We start from the raw sequence: 21,125 nt of genomic DNA, 5'->3' as shown, positions 1-21,125 counted from the left end.
GCAATGATTGGGAAAGTAATTCAATTTCTTTTTGGCATAAGTAACTAGTAACTGTGACTAATTACTAAATTTTAGTAACTTGCCCAACACCATGAGCCAGTCGCAGGGTACCAAAAACTTAACTCAAGAAAATCACCTTAATATTGTAGCCTATTCCCTCACTCCATCTAACCTTTTCCCCTTTTTTTCCCCTCTGGCTTGTTATGTCTCTGTATCCATTATCTTCTTCTTTTCCCTTCCTCCCTTGACACAACTGGTCCTCTATTAATCTCTACATCCAATGCTGATCTTCTTCTAGCCTCATTGCTCCTGAGGTCGTGTGTGCAAACTGCATGTGTGTGCTGATTATGTAGGATGACGGAGCACATATTGTCAGGGAGGCTGTCACCAGAGCCTCGTTCAACCTGGATCCAGCTCAGCACTGCTGAATAAAGAACAGTGTGTGTCTATTTCTCTCTCTCTCTCTCTCTGTGTGTGTGTGTGTGTGTGTGTATGCTGAGCTGAATCCGTGCCAAGTGCTACTGAGTAGCCATCAGATCTGGGTCGGGCAGGCAGAGGGGACAGACAGTGGCTGTCATCCCTCAATAGCCTGACACTAAATGGCTAAATCAGTTTAAAGCTACTGTAACTAAACCCAGTAGAGGCAGCAGGAAGACTCACAGGGGGTAGAGAGGATGAGGAGGAGGAAGGAAAGGAAGGACACTGAGAAGAGGAATGACAGTAATCCCTCTCATTGTTAGTGAGCCTGAAAAGCACTGATCCTCTCATTCATTGTAAAACAAAAAATGGGAGGATCACACACACAAAACAGAGAGATGCACAAACACACAGTTACCCAACATACACTTGATCAACAGACTTAAAGGCTGGCTTTACAATGCTTAGGATTAGCCTACATTTTATACATTTACTCATCATTATTATCAACATTAAAGCGAGCATACTCTTAAAGTGTGTAGGATTTAGTGACATCTTGCAGTGAGCTGGCAGATTGCAAACACTGGCCTCACAATGCCCTTCCAAGCATGCAGGAGAAACTAGACTGCAAAATGCAAAAAGCTGTATCTATAGCCAGCGTTTGGTTTGTCCATTCTTGGCTACTGTAGAAACATGGCAGTGCAACATGGCAGACTGCATATTATATTGTATTTGTGACATATTCTGCCAATAAATCCCCTTTAATATTACACACCGGACCTTTATAGCAAGTCTTTGTTCCTTTTGAAAGAGGAAATACAACAAACTTCCACTTTCAAATGAAAAGCTGAATTTAAAAGACATCCTTTTTTCAGTTCAGTGCAGTAGCTTATAATGGCTAATGTTAGCAACATATGGATAGTTGTATGACAGATCATGGACTTAAAGGTGCAATATGTAAGAATTTTAGTTTATCACATTCCTTGTGCTTGCTCTGCACTGCTGATGCTTGACCTCCCTGGAATCGGAGTCCTGGTTGGAGCCGCTGTAAATCACCTCGGTACAGTATTCCCTGTGGTCAAACTGGCTTGTTTCAGTTTCTGAGGCTGTGTTCAGTCCTGGTCCAAGTGTGTTCAATGGCAGGCTCTGGTTCTGATGATCAGTTTCATGTCAGCTACTCACATAAAGTCATAGTGACTTGATCCAGATGAATTAATGGTGAGCAACAGGAATTCATGGCACGTTCTGCATTAAGTCCTGCATTATATGATAAAGATTCAAACATTAGTTAGTGTTTGTTTAGTTAGCATATCATTTGAAACATTAGATACTTTTCCGCTTTTTTCATACTAAGTCTATTTGAATTTCAGAGTTCGTATAATACTGATTGAACATAAATGTGTTAATGGTGTCAATAGAAGATATTTTGTGTTGAGATTGAGGTATTTATATTATCAGTATGTTTTAACATATCAATGCTAGGCATTTGACATTCCTAACATAAGATTTTAGTGCATCTAAGAGATTGTTTGTTTTGTGGAAAAGCATCTGAAACAGCAGCTTTTTGAAGGTTTCATTGCAGGTTTTATAGTCTGAAGCCCCTGAACATGCTGACACATATCCTGACCTCCATCACATCAGCAGGGGATGACACCGACTCTGTTATTTACCATAAATTCCTTCGATCCACCAATACACTCTTGAGAGCTTGCTTCCTTCTTTGCTGCTTTGTATTCGGAGCACAGATCGATTTCTCTGGGTCACATTGATGGGAGATTTTTAATTTCCTAATGGAGAGCCTGCAGAGCAGGGGGTGTGTCAGGACAAAAGCTCTGATAGGCTCGTAACTGGAAAGCCTGTGTGTATATGCATGGTGTTGGTGCTGTCGCACCGTGGTGCAAGGTTAGAGCACACTGTTATGTAATGTTGAGGGATGGGATAAAATATCATAGTTTAGATCTTTAGAAAAATCTTTCATCCTGTGTCTTTTTAATGTTTGATTCTGATATATGGACGTTCAAATAGCCAATTATGATCATAGCTGCTATTGATAATTGTCCTACTAACTGTTACTGATCTGTGCACAAAGCCGCACATCACTTTGCCAGTGATTGATGGCTTAATTTCAACTCATTTCTGAAAATGAAAGCGAGCAGAGAGAGCGCTGCGTCATGAAGCTGGCAGTGAGCCGATCCCTTAAGCTGTTATCGATGCAAAACATGAGCTTCCTCAATTTTTCTGTTCTGTCACAACAAATCATGGGATCAATCAATGTGAGGGGAAATTTACATAATGCCGGTTATATCAAAGAGATTAAACTTTCTTGCAAGCGAGGAATCAATTTAGATGTCATCTTCTAGGAAATGTAAGAAAAAACATACACGGATGAATTACATCAAAAGCAATTTGATTTCTGATAGGCCTTCACTTTTGGTGTGAAGTGTGAAGATTTTAGAAATGATGTTCAGCCGTGTGTAAAGGCTTCAGTCGCCTTGTCAGGAGGCTTGACACACTTTTCTTGTTCCCATATAAAACTTTGTGTATCTAAAAAAGGCATACACAGCGAATTTCAAAACAAATTTAGTCCCATTTGAGATGATGATAAAAGATAAGCAGATGCTATTTGCACCAAGGGTGGAATAGCCAGTGTAGCTATTTATACCCAGGTGTGTATAACCTGACAAGCACCCAGAAATCTGAGGTCAACAATGTTATTTGTACCCAGGTTGTAATTAGCTAGTGTGTCTATTTGCACCCAGGGTAGAACAGCCAATGTAGCTATTTACACTTGGGTGTATATACAACCGAGCAGGGCACAGACAGGCACCCAGGTGTCCAAGGCCAAAGCCACTTGCACCCAAAGTGGAGGCTATTTACACCTGAATGTATATAGCTTAGCATGGCAGAGACAAGCACCCCGGTGTGCGTAGTCAACAATGTTCTTTACACCCAGGGGATGAGTAGCCAATGTGGCTATTTGCACCCACGGTGGAATAGCAAATGTGGCTATTTAAACCTGGGTGTATATGGCCTAGCAAGGGAGAGACAAACACCCAGGTGTCAGTAGCCAACACTGTTATTTGCACCCAAGGTGTAAATAGCCAATGTGAATATTTGCACCCACCTGGTAGAGGCAAAACATGATGTTTTCCTAAATCTCACCAAGTAGTTTTGATGCCTAAATCTACACTCTTAGAAATAAAAGTGCCAACTAGGAACATAAAGGGTTCTTCAGCTTTTCCCCACGGGACAACCTTTTATAAAGGTTCCATTTGGCGCCCTTTCAGAAAATTCTACCTAGAAAACAACATTATACATAGAACCATCTGTGAAAGGTTTCACCCTGACCCCCTATAAGAGGTTCTACAGAACCTCTGAGTGATCAACCCTTCTATGGTGTAATGGTTCCACACAGAGCCCTTTCTGGGGGTTTAATCAGAACCTTTCTACCTCCTAAGGTTGCTAACAAGAACCCACCCAAGAGGTTCTACCTAGAACCCTTTTATGTTATCATATAAAAAACCCTTGACGAAAGAGTTCTTCAAGGTTTTCAATAATCGTTGAAGAACTCTATCTTCCAAAAGGCTTCTTCGGATGAAAAGGGTTCTTAATGGAACTGTTAGACTTACAAGGAACCCTCGAGGAATGATTTCTTAAAAAACAGTTCTTCAAAAGCAAATGGTTCTGTGTAGAACCTCAGCTTGAAAATAATGATAATAATAAAAAACATAAATAGACTTCTGACTTCACAATGGACAAAAATCCTACCCTCCCAGGACAGAACTCAAACCCCACTTAACATTAGAGTCCTCAGCTTGTCCAACTCGCTCACTGCAGCCTCTTGCAACCGGCAAATTTGTCATTACTTTCAGCTAGACCAACTGGGTTGGGTGTGAATAGCTGAATAGTTGCCATGTACCTATTCTCACCTGGGTGCAAACAGACACTCCATAAAAAAGTGATCTTTCTAAAGAAATACCACATCGGCTTTTGGAAACTGCTTGTTGTTGAGATGGGAATAAAAACACAGAGAACATCGGGTTGTGATGGGTTTTGTTGAGTTTTTTTTTTCATTATAAATTCTACACAGCTGGAACAAAATAAAAAGATACATCAACACACCACAGAGGTCACAACAGTGTACCACAAAATATACAGTATACAGTACAGAGAGAGAGAAGTAAAGCACTGAGAATATCTCTTAAAAAAGAATTCTAAATTTAAAACAAAAAATGTTTCTCTCTTCTCTCAGAGCAAATGGAAAGGCATGGGAAAATGAAAACTCAGTAGTTCCAAAATTAAGAATCCCCTTTCTAAAAAAACAACTTTTGTACCACAATAGTTTTATATAAAACATTAAAATAAAAAAAAAAAAGTTCACATATCCATCTTCCCCTGCCATCACAGGTTTGCTAACAGTCAATATGGCAAGATCAGTAGACAGACGTTAAGAAATAAAATAAGCCTTGTGGGCAGAGATAGTGGTTTGAGGTGACCTTTTTTTTAAAAATAAAAAATCAAGGCCATTAGGTTCCAGTGTACAACAAAGTTAAAAGGGCACGTCAACCCGCTATCAAGCCTCTCTGGCTTGCCGACAGTGTAGGGGAGAGACAGAAATGTCAGTATTGCGTACCTAAACACAGAAACATTCCTGCTGTGACACTCAAAACTCTTTCATTTGGTAAAAACAAAACAAACAAAAAAAAAAGCAACAACCCCGATCCCTCCCTCCCGCGCCTCCCCTTCCCTTCCCTGCTCGTGTCAAACCAGAGTGAACCTGTGACAGTGAATTCTCCTAACAGGTGTGTGTGTGTGTGACTACTGCGCCGCGGCCCCTGAAAGCACCATTTCGCTGTCATGTGAAAACGCACTAGGGCTTGAGACACCAAATTCGACCAATTTTACAGTGAAAGCTGATGATAATTGGGCTTTCTAGGCGGAACCGTGGCATGCTGTTCTTGTGAGAATCTCGGAGTCAAGTACAGGACTGAAAGACTTGGTGAAAAATGGTAGCAATTACGGCCTCCGGGCCAGCAGCTTCAGTAACCACTGACTCTTTTGAGCTCCACTTCATGCACAGTACTCCTCCCGCTTGATCGACAGGGTAATCGGTATTTGAATTTACAGAGAAAACAGAAGGACGAAGGAAAACAAGTGATCAATTGACGTGCTTAATATACAAGTATGCTGCAAATGGCAAGAACAAATTTGTACAACCTAATAGCTTGCTTGTTTGCTGGCTTTTTAGCTGGATTTAAAAAAAGGCAAGCAATTTTCGAGACAGGATTGGCGTTATTAAATGCCTGGGCTGTTTCCACGGAAAGCTAATTAGAGAACATTGGGGAAAAAAAAAAATACATAAACATTCACAGGTGGCAAAAATGCAATTATAAAAACAGCACTAAAACAAAAACAGAGCTTCTTTGAGCGGAAATGTTACAGCAGTGTGTGCCAAGCAGTGTGCTTAGGGATTAAATGTTGTGAGCATAAATCATCGCTTGTTATTGATGTGAATAAAACAGAATGGCAGCCTGTGATTATTTTTCCCAATGTACCCGGCAGAGAGCAGCGAATTTAAGTGCAAGACTCCAAGACAGAATAGACGCTCAGTGTTTACACTCGCATGCAGACGCACGCTCCATAAAAACGCAATGGCTTAATGGCATTTTGTGTTGCATTTGGGGTAGATAAGAGAGATTCTGCCACTGTGTTTGGAGGGTGTCAGTCACGCTTCACTGTGCAGCTCTGTTCTGCAGAGGAGTCAGACAAGGATGTGATTGGAGAGAGAGTTATAATCAAAGAAGCCATGAAAAAGGTCATCCAGTGGTGTCACATTGTGATTTTAAACATGTATGGTTTTATACCTGTGGTAGCACAGATGGATGGAGTTTAATCTTTAAGGGAAACTTTATCTTCAATTAAAAAAAAAGAAGGATAAACTCCATCCAGAAGGTCTACTCCAGGTTATAAAACAAGCAGTGTCAAACATGGTGAGCTTCCCAAGATCCCCAAACAACCCAGTTTCCACGTTCCACCTCTTGTTGCCCCCCCTCAGTCTAGCAGTTGAAGAAAATAAAAATTAGCCCTGTTGTCTTCATAACTGTTCTCCGCCTTCCCTTCATCCCTCTGTCGGTTACTTTCATTGTCTTGCTCATCACTGTCGGAGAGAACGAGAGAAAAACACACAGAGAGCAACATAAATATGAGCAACGTGCCGTCATTGTAGATGAATAAAAGCTTGTGAAGATAAAATACGCTGTATTTATGTTGATGTTTTTGTTTTAAACGACAGAAATTAAATATTCATTGTTAAAATGTGCCCCAGAGCAAACTTAATGAAGCATATTCTTTACATTCATCAGTAAATATTCCCTCTGCATATTCACTCACAGCTTATTCAACAATTTATCAAGTGATAATTAACTGTTAATGCTGTGTGCAGCAGCATTAAAACGAGCACATTAAAGAGATAGTTTGGATTATCTAAAGTGGGGTTGGATGAGGCACTTATCAATAGTGATAATTTTAATGTGTTATTGTGTGACTTCAGTGTTTTAAAGGGTTAGTTTGAATTCAATGATGCCAACTGAAGACCATAATAACACTAACAGACTAACCAGTCGAGACGCTGATAGATAAACAAATCACGTGTTCTTCAAGGTGAAATGACACTGACATGACGTTAAGCTTGTATAACAGGGCTTTCCTGTTGGAAAAGGCTGTCTGACGGCAAAGTAAAGCAGTGAACATATTCTAAACATAGCGTGCACTTAAACTGATATAGAGTTTTTTTTTTAGATGGGCCTTTTTTTTAAGTGGCTAAAATACATTTTGCTGCTGACCCTGTCCACAGCATTGCTTAGCTTCCTACACTACTACTCGTGCTGCTTCTCCAAACCGAGGGTGTGCCGATTGGGATCTACAGTTACACTGACTATGGTTAAGTACCTCATACACTTCAAATAATCCAAATGATCCCTTTTATATTAAAATAAATAATATTCACAAGTTATACAACTCTGTATAAAGTGGTCAGGGTTTCTGCTTGAATATGATGTGTTTTCTTCCTTTACCACGTGCAGTACTGTGGGTATGAGAAAGCGTTATGTGAAATCTAATTTAGCAACTGTATTTCACAACGTTATATCACTGTCATGTGTTCTGCAGCTGGCATTATAAACTGAAGGCATTTTAGGCTTGTGCTACTTTATTTGTTTACTTGGTATGGTAAGATATTCTCCTACATTATGTTGTAAAATGTAAAAGTCAAGATTTAATTTCGGAGTAAAATTAAATCTGTCTGTGGCTGGGCTGCAGCCTTTCAGACGACAGCTTACAGGGTGATATTTTTTTAATGACATCCCAGGAAGAAACATCACTTGATAGTATATGGAGAGACCGACTTTCACATCTTCTCGTTATATCCATTTCAAAAGCAAAGCAAAAAAGAATGTGTCTGCAATCTCCCTGCAATTCTGAAATGTCACGCAGTCTGCTGTCACGACTTTCAGAAAATCACATAAAACAAGAGTCGCTTAAAATGGCTTTTACGTTCACGTCAAATATGCCACTACCATAAATTTCATGATGAAATGTTTCACATTTGTGATGACATTTTTCAGATGACTCGGTACAGCTGCCACACTCCAGGGACAGCTTTCTCAAACCTTCTCGCTTTGAACTAAAACTATCTTTAGACACTCAATCAGCATGACTGATGTGTCTGAAGATATTTCTGCAGACTGCAAAGCTCGTGTTTATGTCAAACTGATTGTGTTTGTTATAAAGGATCTTTGTCTTCTTGTCCGTTCTTAGCCTTGTGGTGCTGCAATAAATCCAAAGAGGCCTGCTGACTGCTTTTAAGTTACTGTTTTCTTCTACATGTCCAAATAATCTGAAAATACTTTGTTTAACTACATTTACGAGTTGAACCGATTCTCCCGCTGGATGAAATCAAAACACGACAACAGCCTTTGGAAAATACCCAGTTTCTTTTTGTCTTCTGTGATAAGAGTCTGCATCCCACAGGCCTGACCACAAACTGAGTGAAAAAAGTGACTAAATGGAAACTGTTTTTATGTGAGAAGCCCATTCAGATCAGGAATTGCTTTGTTTTGGTTCACTGCACCGTCCTCACAGGCTGAAGTGTCCTCGATTTGTCCCTGCATACATTAAGTCTGCAGCCTCACAAGTCACATTCATGAATGCAGAAGCAAGTAAGTTATCCTAAACTACAGAGTTCATCAAATCTTTTTCAAACTGACAACGACTGTCTCTTTGAGCAAAAATGTTGGTTTGATTTGGTCCAGGACCTTTAACCCTTGTATGCCTGTGTTGCTGGTCTCACCTGTTCTGTGGACGGTCTCTTGTTGAGGAGACCGGCCTCTTCGTTGGCCTTGTCTGTCTTCATCTCCACCACGATGTCGTTGTTCACGTCTCCAGTGGCCCTGCAGAGACAGCGGGTGAGAAAAAAACAAAGACAGATGTAAGAAACATGCGGTCTTCGCCTGGAGTTTTTGACTTGGACAGTTACTGGAGTCGTAACGCATCAACACAGGGAGGCACAATGAAATGAAAGTTGTAGTCCCTTCATGCTACATACACAAATAGAACATACATACAGATATTCTATTCAGAGTAGAATAAGATAAAATACAAAATAAAATAATACGTTTCTTTATATGTACAGCCAGGGAATAATTCTGTAATGTTTTATTTTGCATCTGGGGCAACGCAAACAGCAGCAACAGGATAGTGATTATAATATGGTCAACATCCTCACATAAAAAGAAGAATATAAATATAAAGAATACTAGACTTTAGAGACCATTTACTTCTCACGTTGTCTTTAAGCATCTCCCAGTTTCTCTGCAGTGACTGAGTTATATATCCAAGATGAGATAAAAACTACTTTTTCAGCCAATTAACATATCTTACCGCTAAAAAGACAACTAACTTTAATGCCATTTTTTTTATTGCATTATTTTCTAGTGTAGACTTCCAAACCTTTCACTGTATTCTGCGTACTGATATGAAAACATTCAAATCAGGCACTAAAAATCAGATCATAAATGGATCAAATTCACACAGATTTGGAATCTGAGGAAGATTCTTCTTCTGTAGCACAATATTAATTGCTCATTTTTTATTCTCAGCAATAAGGCATTATTTAAAGACAAATATATAACACATTTAATGTAATAAATCATAAAATGACCATGATATGTCACCAAGGATTAGGGAAACATGTTAAATTGTAAAACCTTGTTTTGTTTTCCCACTTTAATTAAAGTTAAAATTCATGCTGAATGTTCACTGAATGACTTTATGCATCATAAAACAAATAATTTATAATCTTTTGAAATGAGTAGATTTTTCTAACACTTACACTGAGAAATATGTTAATGAAGTCTGGCAGGCAGTCACTAAACTCCACCTCCAGACTGTGTGTATTCAATGCAGTGGGCTTTTGTTTTCGGAATAACAGGCTTAACTATAACTGACAGTTATAAACAGCTGATCAGCTTACAATGAAGGACTTGTCACTGCCTGTTATTGTCAAATTACAATCTTGCACTCATCTTGCGCTCCTGCAGTGTTCCTGCAGCCTGCCTTAACTCCTCTAGTGTGCAGAGGAGGAGAAGGGGGAAACAACTTGCTTCAACCACAGATTGTATATTAAATTGGGATTTAACCTCTTTAATGTACAGCCTATGGCTGCAACTCGCTATATGGACTGCTGTTCTTATTTTTGGACATGCAATTGTGACATATTGCTCTTTTAACAATGCATAAACACATTGATTTTGTGTAAACGGATGCCAGAAAAAGTAGAACAATAATGCTGGCTCAACTGACTGATCAACTGTTGCTCCAAAATATGGCTTCTTTGCAAAATGGGGAAACCCAGCATTTTAACTTGGCAAAATGTAAAGGAGTGGAGCAATCAAGACAACTGGCAGAAAGTTAAAGAAAGACGCTCTGTAATCAGTTTTTCCTGATATTGCTAGAAAAACTGGCATGTTTCTTTTTCTCTTAATTTTTAAAGCTCAGCATTTATTTCTGTTGGATTTATTTTTTGAATCACTGATGTTTTTCTTTTATGTGTAACATTTTTTTTTTTAATTTATTTTTATTATGACTAAATGTGTCTATTTTGTACAGAAAATACAAGGAACATGCTCTACTAGCATCACTGTGTTCTTTAAGGGCTGCTGATGAATCTACTTCAGAAGTTTTTCTCTCGTCTTTTTCACAAACAACATTTCTTAGAAAGTGCACCACAGTGTAGCAGAGTTAATATTAGTATTTTTCAATTAAGTTCAGTTCTAGTTAGATTCTAGAGCGAGTCTGCATGTTTCAGTTTAGTTTTTAACATTTAAAATTTTTTGTTTGGTTGGTTAGTTTAGTATTAGTTTTTAAAATTATTATTATTAAACTTTGTGCTGGCAATTGACTCACAGTCATGTGGACGTCCCGGTCTTAAATAACATCTGTACCACTGCCTCGTCCTGCTTGTTGTTTTGACCAATTTGACTAAAACTTAAGACATTTTCTGTATATTTTTATTTTAGTTAGTTTTGTAAGTATGCAAAGTCTTAACAAATGCTGTTTTCCACACGTAGTTTTAGTTTTAGTTTCGTTCTTATCTTATTAAATGCATCTGTGCACAAGATTCCTCATGGTGGAGCTCTTGTTAATTCTTTGTAACCCAACATTCAGCAGCTTAGGCTATTATTTAGTAGATACAAGATGAAAATGAAACTGGACAGGCGTCACAGTTTCAATATTAAATTGAAAGCTGATCAAAATGAGCTTTCAGTTTTAATAATTGAATCAAAAAGGTGGAAATGTTTTTTTGTTTTTGTTTTTTTAACTCTCCAGCCCCGTCTGCTTGCGGTATCTGGCCTTTGGCTGAAGAAGAAAACAGCACAAGACTACACAGTGCAGCTTACCGACTGTTTTATCTCACTACTTGCAGTGTAGTTCAGTTTTTATTGAGTCATATGAGGTAATCACTTCCAACATTAATCCCTTCTGTCCCCCCCTCCTGTGTACTCACACTTCCTTCTTGTCCTTCTTGCCGCAGGGCAGTTTGGTCTTCTTGTTCAGGAAGTAGATGAGTCCCACCAGCAGCAGGAGCAGCAGAACACACACCACCACGGCTATCACCACCCCGCTGGAGCCTCCCTGCTGCTTGTCGGCTACAGCGCCGCAATGGAGGGACACATGGAGGGAGGGAATGTGAGGTGGGAGGGGGTTGGTGGGATGGAGGTGGGTGGGGAGGTGAGGGATTGATCACAGCGGAGGAGGTGGTGGGAACGGGGAGTTTTTGATTTGCAAGGCGCAGTGGTAGGGAAAGGGGAATCATGAGGGGTGTTTGATTCGTGGGGTAGAAAAGAGGGAGGCAGGGGAAGGAAAATGATTTCGTTTGGGGTACCACAAGAGGGAGAGGAGGTGATGGGACGGGGAGGAGAGGATGGATGGATGGATGGGTGGAGAGGAGAAGGAACGGGAAGTGGGATGTGGGGTTAGCCTAACTTTTGAATGCAATGGCTGAAAAGTGATGGGACCCAAAAACAGGGCCTGTATACTCACAGGTAACATAGACAGCTGACCAGAGGCAGAGAACAACAGTGAACATACTCACCCATCCACCTACACTTGTATTACTATACTGGTGAGGACATGACACTACAATAATGGTGCTTTACAGAAACTATAACATTACATTATTAGTGTTTTGAAGTGTTTTGAAGGCCAGTATCTACACCAACTTGTGGCCATCAAGAATACATGTTTCTGACTGGCTGAATAACACCTAAGTTTTGCGCCCTTTTGCACCTTTTAACTCTGACCATGATGTGTTATTAGCTAAAAAGGTCAAAGGAATAGTTCAGTATTTTGGGAAATACGCCTGTTCGCTTCCTTGTCAAAGAGTTAGATGAGAAGATTGATATCAATCTTTGCTCTTAGGCCCGGTCACACATGCACAAATTTGCATCTTTTCTCCACTTGGAGTTCAACTTCAGTTAACTTTGAGAGGATGGAGTCACAGCCTCAACCAAAAGCAAAGACCTATGTGTGCGCTGTATGTCTCGGCAGGCAACGGTCACTTCCCTGCATTGACACGTGTGTAATGACAGCCTAATGCTGGGGCCAGTTGACGGTTAGCTTAGCTTGGCATAAAGACTGGAATGGCTTCATCTAACACCAGGTTGACACATGAGGAGCAAGTGGCATGAGCGCTTCTTGTGTGAACATCCAGGCTACAGCTCATGTGAAAATTAACCCCTCTTAAGTCCCACTCCTTTTTGAGCTAGCTTGAAAACTCTGTCAACTTTCTCCTCTCCTATTTCCTGTATATTGTATATTCCTGTATATTCCTACATTGAAGAGCAAACAAAATGAACATGGTAAGATATTGCTTAGTGACCTTTAAAAGTGACACATATTCACATTTTAAGTTAGCTAATGTTAGCAAAATGCTAGCTAATTAGCTAGCTAGTTTACATCAATCATAATTTAGCTAGTTAGCATTTGGCTAACATTTGCTATCTGGAGATGTGTCTATATATTGCTTTTACAGGAAAGGAGAAAGTTGATTGAGGCACCAAGCTTGCTCAACTGTGATTGGAGCACAGGGCAAAAAGGGGTGGGACTTAGGAAGAGTCAACTGTCATACTGCAGCACTTCCACCTCCTGTCTGAACCCAGAAGGTAAAAAAAAAATCCTGCCTCCCAGCACCTCTTAAGATTGCTAATTAACATGTTATCTTGTTTATTTAATGGTTTTACAGGGGGGGCTACATGATGGACTGTTTCTTGGCAGACTTTCTGGAGTCGCAACTGGTTGCCTGGCAACTGCACAGCGATGAGAGGAGTCCAGGAAATCTCAAAATATTTTTTAAAACTTGTTCCTCAGGCATCACTCCATGAATCAGTTATATTTCACTGACAATAAGCACAGTGACAGTATTTATACTTTCCTCAGGGTCTCATTTGATTCTTAAATTAACTGCTAAAAACAAACTTTGAAAATGGATGCAAATGTGAACAATTTTCTCTCATTTTGTTGATTGTGATAAGTGGCTATGGTTTTAGCATGAACTATGATCTAAGTTGTTCCAATATATAAAATAAAGGACTAGATGGAAATTTTTGCCAGTGCATTGTCACCAAAATGTTTCTTTTGTTTCGAGTTGACCTTTGCAGGATGCAAGAACTTCTTTTTGAAACCTAAAATTAGATTATTTCAGTTTTAGCAAATCATTAGGCCAGGGTGATTCATTAAACTGCTATAAAATGTACCTAATTTAAAGTCCTCTCAGCTACAATAATACAAGTACAGCTACACAAACACATTAGCTCTTGGGAACACAAATACATTGACCTGTGTGTGCACACAGACATCAATACACACAGTGACTTACAGTTCTAGACGAACGCCATACACATGTCAAGAGAGTTAGCAATACAGACCTGACTTAAGCACAGGGTTTCCAGAGAGCAGCACTTTGAGAGAAAGAGAGTTTCTCAGTCTCATAGCATAGCATAGCAAAGCAACAACCACAACACAAACAAACACCACTAAGAGCACACAAACACACGCACACAAAATCTAAGGTTACAAGGTCCTACACACAGCACCCCGGCGAGTGGAAACGGCGAAAAAGGAAAAGCGAGAAACAAGAAGGCAGTCGGAAAAAAGAGGTGACCGAAGAAGGAGACACAGTGAAGAAACAAAGAGAGGAAAGGAAGGAATAGAATAGAATAGAATCCTTTATTGTCCCCAAGGGGCCACAAAAAAGTTGTAGTAGCATCCACAAAATATAGGACAGACATCATACAAAGGTGACAAGAGAAGAAGAATAACAATATACAATATCCACAGTGTTCGGTAGCAAGAGGGCAAATATACAAGATTACAGTACAGCAGAGGGAGATGTATGTGTGTGTGTGTGTGTGTCTGTGTGTGTGTGTGTGTGTGTGTGTGTGTGTGTGTGATGGAGGGACCGGGGCAAGAGGAGATGGGTGGAGGGGGGGAGGTTCTAAATTACAGGGTCTGTACAACAAAGAGTCCTGAGAGAAGGAGGGAGGAGAGGAGGAGGAGAAGGGAGAAGGCTCTACCTCTGTCGGCCGAGTTGTCAATGGCTGCAAGAAAGAATACAAAGAAGCGAGGGTTAGGTTTGCAGGTTGTTAAAGATGATTTTTTAGAGGGGATGATTTTTGCCTTTTTTTTTTTGCTGAAGACAGACAGCAAAGGGGGAAGGAATGTGTCGATGCTGCTAAATAAGCAATATAAGCCTGAATTCAGACGCACCAGCTATTTGTAAATCCATTAAGGCCTTTTTCAGACTGCCAGCCCAAATCAGTTTTTTTTTTTGGCATACCCAGATCGTATCCAGATTGATTTGAGAAAGCCTGGATGGCAAAAACCACAAGAAATGCGATATTTGATTTCTGCAAGTAAGCAACATTTGGAGGTGTTTTTAAATGTGAATCCAATTTAATTTCTACAGTCTGAACGAAAAACGTCAAATCCAGAGTGATGAAAGTGCACCGGAGCAGCTACCGCTACGAGCACAGCGGTGTAGAGGACAACACAGAGAACAACAGTCCGTGGACAGGCACTGAAATAAATTGTCTGCTGGCGCTTTTCGGGGGGTACAGGCTCTCGCCATTTGTCATTCTTCCACGCTGGAAGGCTGCATCCCCGGCACACTGCAGCTGCTGGACTGCACAGGCAGCACTGCTCCCAGTTAGACCACACACACCAGGACGGACAAATTGACTGCACTATCAGTGCATACTGGCTGTGCAATATCAGTATTTCAGCATGCTAACGTTAGTTTTGTCAGTTAGCTCAGTTAGCTACACAGCAGTTACACCTTGCAGTAACTAGATGCATACTGTATTTTTAGTAACAACTAATCTCTATGTAAGAACTAGCTTGTGTGGTGCAGCCTGTTTTTATTTTTATTGATGCATATCTCTTTGTCAACACTTCACGTTATAACTCGGCTGAGTTCAAACTTACAAAGAGCTGGTGCAACTGGCTCCGTATTTTTGTCTCTTATAAAATCTAGCTTCCCTTAAAAGACTGAGAAAAAACCTGTTTCGCTTGTTTGCAGCGTAATTCGCTTGATCAAATCAAGTTTTTAGGCTCATTATGAAACCAGATGAAGAAAGCGTGAAGGAGATGGAGGAAGGGCGATAAAGAGGCATCGCTGCTGCCGTCATCTGCTGACACTGACCTCTTTTGAGAGATACCAGCAAGGTCTTGCTAGTTTCTCCGTGCTCGTTGGAGACCTGGCAGACCACGCCGTTCTTCATGACCTCGGCCGTGGCTTGTAGGGTCACAGTGCTCACCACCTTGTTACCTTCCACTGATACTGACTGCAGGAGACGTGGAGGAAGAATGACAAAAGACATGATGTGAATTTTTACATATTCCCTCATGGTTTCTTCCCTATATTTTAAATTTGTGTCATATTTCCCTGTTAATATATCGCACTCATTCTTTTTTGTCTTATTAAGTCTGATTCCTATTATCACGCACCCTCTTGTGATGCTTAATTCCACATTTCTTCCTATGATTCTCATTTATAGATCAAGATCTGCTCTTAAAAAATCACCAGTGCAAGTTTAAAAATCTTTCATCTTTGATCTTAAATCACTTTTTTCTTCTGAAATGATCCAATTTTTTAAGAAGGATCCAGTTTTATCACTTTGTCTTATGTAATATTTCAATTATGTAGCTGCGTTCACCCTGAAATTTACTTTAAAGTTGCTTCAGTGGGATTTTTTCCCAGCTATATCAGATCAATATGATATATTAGAATAAAGTATTGCTTTACATAACCCTGTGAGCTATTCCTCTGCCTCGTTTTTCCATTGCCTTTGAAGTTCAACAGACCAGCCTACATACAGAAGATCTTCAGATGTTGTGGAAAAAAACATGCTTCAAACTTCACATATTGACCCAAATGAAAATGCTACATCTTCACCTCTGTTTTTCTACTTTTATTGCTCAATCCCTTCCAGAAAAATAGCAATTACATCTGTTTGCATGATTCCTGTAAATTGCACACTAGGACAGGAAAAAGATCAGGTAATAGTATGCTGTATTTTTATCTCTGTCTGAGTTGAGAGTGTTTTCACATTCGTACCTCTTTTCCAGAGGGTTTCCAGGTGAACTGAGGGGCGGGAAAGCCGTAGGCCGAGCACTTCAGAGTCACCATTTCGCCTTCCTTCCCCACTTCTCCAACAGCAGGAGTCTCGATCATTGGCTTTCCTAGAAGGGGAGCGAGAAAGCCAATTGACAAGGGGGAGGATTGTTATAAACAACACAGTAGAAGCTGAAACACAAACCCACACTGTAAAAAAATAAAAGTCGAGAAAACTTAAAAGAGTGAAGCAATCAGCTGCAAAATCTTTTTAAGTTTACTCACTTAATTTGTTGTTTTAACTTAGGTTAAGAGGTTCACACAAAGTGCCTTCTGAAGTTTGTAAAGCTTAACATTACTGTTCAAAGAAAACTTAAAATATTGCATTTGATGAACTGGAAACTTATATTTCAAAATATGGCAAGTTGTCCAGACAGCTGGTGGATTCATGAGCAGAATGTTTTCATATTGTGAGGAGACAAATATTCCCAAATATGGATTTTTATGCAGTGCTGTTAATGTATATTTTTAGTGTAATAAGAACTCATAAGTATATCGGAATAGTGATGTTAAGTTTATATATGTTTCGTTTAGATTTGCTTTGTACAGTTTTAAGAGTCATTCAAGAACATTTGCACCAAAGAACCATGCAACTCTGTAGTCCTGAAAAATGAGTCCAGTCTAAGTAACAAGTCGGAGCCATAGACGGCGTGTTAAATAAGTTGAAGCCCTATTTGATACATAATCTATGACTAAGCGAGTTGTTTTCCTCTTCAGTTTTTTTCTTTCCTCTGCAGACCTGGAGCTCAGGCAGGCTGCCTGCAGGCTGCAGGGACACTGACACAGGTGCAAGACAAGCACAGCATTATACTCTGAAAATACACACTCTGGAGTTTGAGTTCAGAAACTACCTGGCTTAACGCCTGCCAGAATCCATGAACATGTTGCTCAATTTAATCGTTATAAACATCTACCCCTTTTTAAAGGATTATTAATGATTTCTTAGGACTTGTAAACAGACACTTACTCATTTGGTGAGCATTTTCAATCAAATTCTATCAAATCTTCAGTCTTTAAATACACATCAAGATCATTTCATGATTTAGCACAGCAGATATATTACAAATTTTTCCTTTAAGTTAAAATCAGTGAAACTTACATGTTTATGTTTGGTTAATGACATTTTCACTGTATGATGTTTTGTGTGCGTGTCACTGCCAGGGGACAAGGTTGTGTAAATTTAGCAGTGGAAACTCATAACTGTATATGTATGAGTTTAGGATTATGTGTGTGAAAATCCAACAATACAGATGCGGATGTGATCGGTATCTTTACTTAAGTCCTGACCAAACACAGTTTTATTGTTTTTTCTGTGGCAGGCTGTGCATGCAGGTCTGTGAATATGTGTGTCTGTGCGAGTGTGCGTTACCTTTGACGGTGAGGTTGACACTAGCATGGGATGTCAGCCCTGGCACGGATGGCACGGCTCCAACACACATGTACTCTCCAGCGTTATCATAGGAAACATCTTGTATTGACAGCGTGCCGTCCTGAGAGAGCACATCAGAGCCCTGGAGAGACACACACACACAGAAATAAACCCGACCGGACTCATGCTATCAGCCTTCAGTTCTATCTTTTTATTCTCTGTGTGTGTGCATACGAGAGAAGAACGGCATTGCGAATATCTAGTTTGAAGGCACGCCGCTATGCTGGGAAAGCAGAAGAAGAACCTTCACACACACTGTTCCGATGCGCAGTGATAACAGATCAAAGTCAGTCTTCCATGATGAATCTGTCTCTTGCAATTCCTCTCAACTTCTTCTCATAGGAATCCTCCTAACGAAGAACAAACACGTTCTCTACCCAGAAAAGCAGCAGTCGGTGAGTTTCTATCACACCCGGGAGACACAACAATAGATACACAGGCTATAACAACAGGCCTGACACTGGAGGAACACTCTGCACATCACAAGAGGAGGAGGAGAGATGAATACCAAAAACACAGCTGCTACCACACCACTATCAGAATGTACTGAGCCTCCTCAAATAGACTGTGAGAGTTACCGAATTTATTTTCTTTGGTATGTTAGAACATTTTTATTTTGTTTGTCATAGAAAAGAGACACCCGGCGGAGTGTTGTTATTAACCATCACCTTACGTAGCCTGCGACACACAGTTTGCAAACTCCAAATTCTTTTAATCATCTATTTCCCTAATCATCTGTCATCCCACTACTGTAAAACTGAAATCATGCATAATGTATACTGAACTGCCGTGCCTCCTACACAGGTGAAAATCCAATTTATTCTAGGCTAACTAAACAATTCTTAGTATTTATGGTGAATAGTAGCAGTCTCATTTGAAGGGGTGCTCATAAGAATGTCATTGTACTGTCATAACCATGTCATGGCACCTGTAATGAACCTGAAGGAATCATTCAGTCAGTTGTGTCGTTTTCAAAGCAAAGCCATTGTTTGAGATGTCTTTGTCGTGACAACTTGACTTAATAAAACTAAAGGAGCTGTTTAGCGTTATTACACTGTCATATGGGGTTGGTTTGACACTAGATGTCATATGACGGCAAGACAAAACTGTTTGTTATGACTGTAAATCCACAGTACTGTACTCCGTCGTAAAACTGGTCTTAACATTCAATGACATCTTTATGACAAATCCAGATGGTACCATTTTGGTTGAAATCACCAATCACTAGTGTGCAGCAACTAGTGTCTAGTTGCTGCAGTTGGACACAACACAATACAGCTTGTGTAACAGGACCACAACTGTCTTTAAAGGGAGCTCTGCCTCTGATCCAAAGGCTCCAGTGTTGTATGACAGCTGCATTCTCAGTAAGTTACTGTATCTGTCACAACATTATGATATTTTGTCTTATCCAATGAAGGACGGTAGTGTAATGTTGTAATGTATCAAAGCTGAACCAGAATCACAAAATGACCAAATATGGACACCCAGGAAGGACTGAATTCTTGTTCAACATCCAGACAGTGGTGTTAAATATGTAAGAAAGATGAGATGTGTGATTTAGGAACGGTCATGAATACATGAGGAAAAGTATTCTTGGCAATATCCCACTTTTGAGGAAGGAGGGACGGCTGAGGACGTGATGGAACGCACCTTTTTCCACTGAACAGTGTGCGGAGCGGAGCCCTTGGTCTTACACTGCCACTCCACCTTATCTCCAAGCATGACGACTTGAGGCTGGGCAGGGGTCACGCTCACTGGGTCGATGTCTGACGGAGAGAAAACGGAAAGAGAGAGGGAGGAAGACACATGAACCTATATATTGCTCTGCAAAAGGGGTTAAAGAAGTTCCGCTTGCAATCAAAAAAGCTTTTCATTGCTTTAACAGCCATGTAATAAGGCTGTTAAAATGGGCGCACTAAGAAGAATATTTAATTTTTTTGTAAATACAAAGCTAATCACACATACTCTGAAGTTAAGCCCATTTTGAAGTCAAAGTCCAACTTAATTCCTTTCCATGCTATTTCTGGGCTATCTCCATTTAATGTGTGCGATAAAATCAAATTAGAGAGTGGAGTTGGGATAACATTAAAGTAACAGATGAACTGTGAAAAATCGAATTGGATATTGGCCTCCTGAAAGGGTTCCATTAAAGCTAATTCCTTTCTAACGCTTTTAATTCTATGATTTACAGATGAAAAGAGCGGCTTACTGCAAAGGCACAACTGCACAAACAGGATGTAAATTCTTCTTTATGGGGTGTTTACTTAGCTCTGCAGTTGATTGTGTGTGTTTGTGTGTGTGCATGTGTGTCTTTGGCTCACTCACAGTGGACGGCGAGGGTGATGGTTCCGCTCAGGTCAGCATCCAGGTTATCGAAATCTGTGGCCGTGCATGTGTACACACCTTCATCTGTGCGCTTGACAGATTTCAGTACCAGGAGTCCACCCTGACCAGTGATTCCTGTTCCCTGAAGGTGGAGGACACAGTTTTTTTTTTTTAATAAAAATCTTGGGATACATGGAACTAAAGCAGACAAAGAACTAAAATGTTGCTCTAACTTTTATGTGCAACCCCAATTCCAAAACAAAATATCTTGTTTTTGTACTGTATTCAGTCAGTCTTTGCAAATCATTGCATTCTGCTTTTATTTACAGCAGAATCACATTTCTTTTAGAATTGGGGTTGTAGAAAAATATCAAAAAACTTCACTTTCTCTCTCTCAAACACACACATATGTATGTACTTTACATGCAGACATACATCTTTACTGAAGTCAAACTCGGGCTGAGGGTTTCCGTCAGTCTCGCACTTCATGGTCACATTGTCGCCCTCTTTGACTGGATCAGTGTTAAGCAGGGAAAAGGTCGCTTTCTCAGAGGGGTCTAGATGGACAAGAACAGACACGGAACAGGTGAAAATTCCTCCTTTGGATATATTTACACTGTTACGCTGCATATCATCAATCTGAGCTGTGCAATGCATTCCAGAAGGAGTGTTTTACTTTCCCAGCACCTCCTCTTTCCTCGGCTCATTCTTCTTTAGCAGAATACA

General features: G+C 40.1%; 1 protein-coding gene across 1 annotated transcript in view; it reads right to left on the bottom strand.

Moving 5' to 3' along the window:
• Window positions 1-4,453: 4,453 nt before the first annotated feature.
• bcam (basal cell adhesion molecule (Lutheran blood group)) overlaps window positions 4,454-21,125 on the bottom strand; it is an 89,498-nt gene continuing 72,826 nt past the window's right edge. The window contains exons 8-18 of the mRNA XM_084725865.1: window positions 20,835-20,956; window positions 20,400-20,541; window positions 19,725-19,840; window positions 18,015-18,156; window positions 16,589-16,713; window positions 15,674-15,815; window positions 14,547-14,570; window positions 13,899-13,931; window positions 11,480-11,621; window positions 8,765-8,864; window positions 4,454-6,574 (exon numbers count right to left, since the gene is read on the bottom strand). Of these exons, the coding sequence (XP_084581991.1) occupies window positions 6,572-6,574; window positions 8,765-8,864; window positions 11,480-11,621; window positions 13,899-13,931; window positions 14,547-14,570; window positions 15,674-15,815; window positions 16,589-16,713; window positions 18,015-18,156; window positions 19,725-19,840; window positions 20,400-20,541; window positions 20,835-20,956 (1,091 nt within the window). The 3' untranslated portion in view covers window positions 4,454-6,571. The remainder of the gene's footprint in view (window positions 6,575-8,764; window positions 8,865-11,479; window positions 11,622-13,898; window positions 13,932-14,546; window positions 14,571-15,673; window positions 15,816-16,588; window positions 16,714-18,014; window positions 18,157-19,724; window positions 19,841-20,399; window positions 20,542-20,834; window positions 20,957-21,125) is intronic.

This window comes from Lutjanus erythropterus, chromosome 9 (assembly GCF_056507025.1).
Source record: "Lutjanus erythropterus isolate fLutEry1 chromosome 9, fLutEry1.hap2, whole genome shotgun sequence".
NCBI lineage: Eukaryota > Metazoa > Chordata > Actinopteri > Lutjaniformes > Lutjanidae > Lutjanus > Lutjanus erythropterus.
Note: the sequence above shows the minus strand (reverse complement) of the source record. Positions and strands in the feature narration are given on the sequence as shown.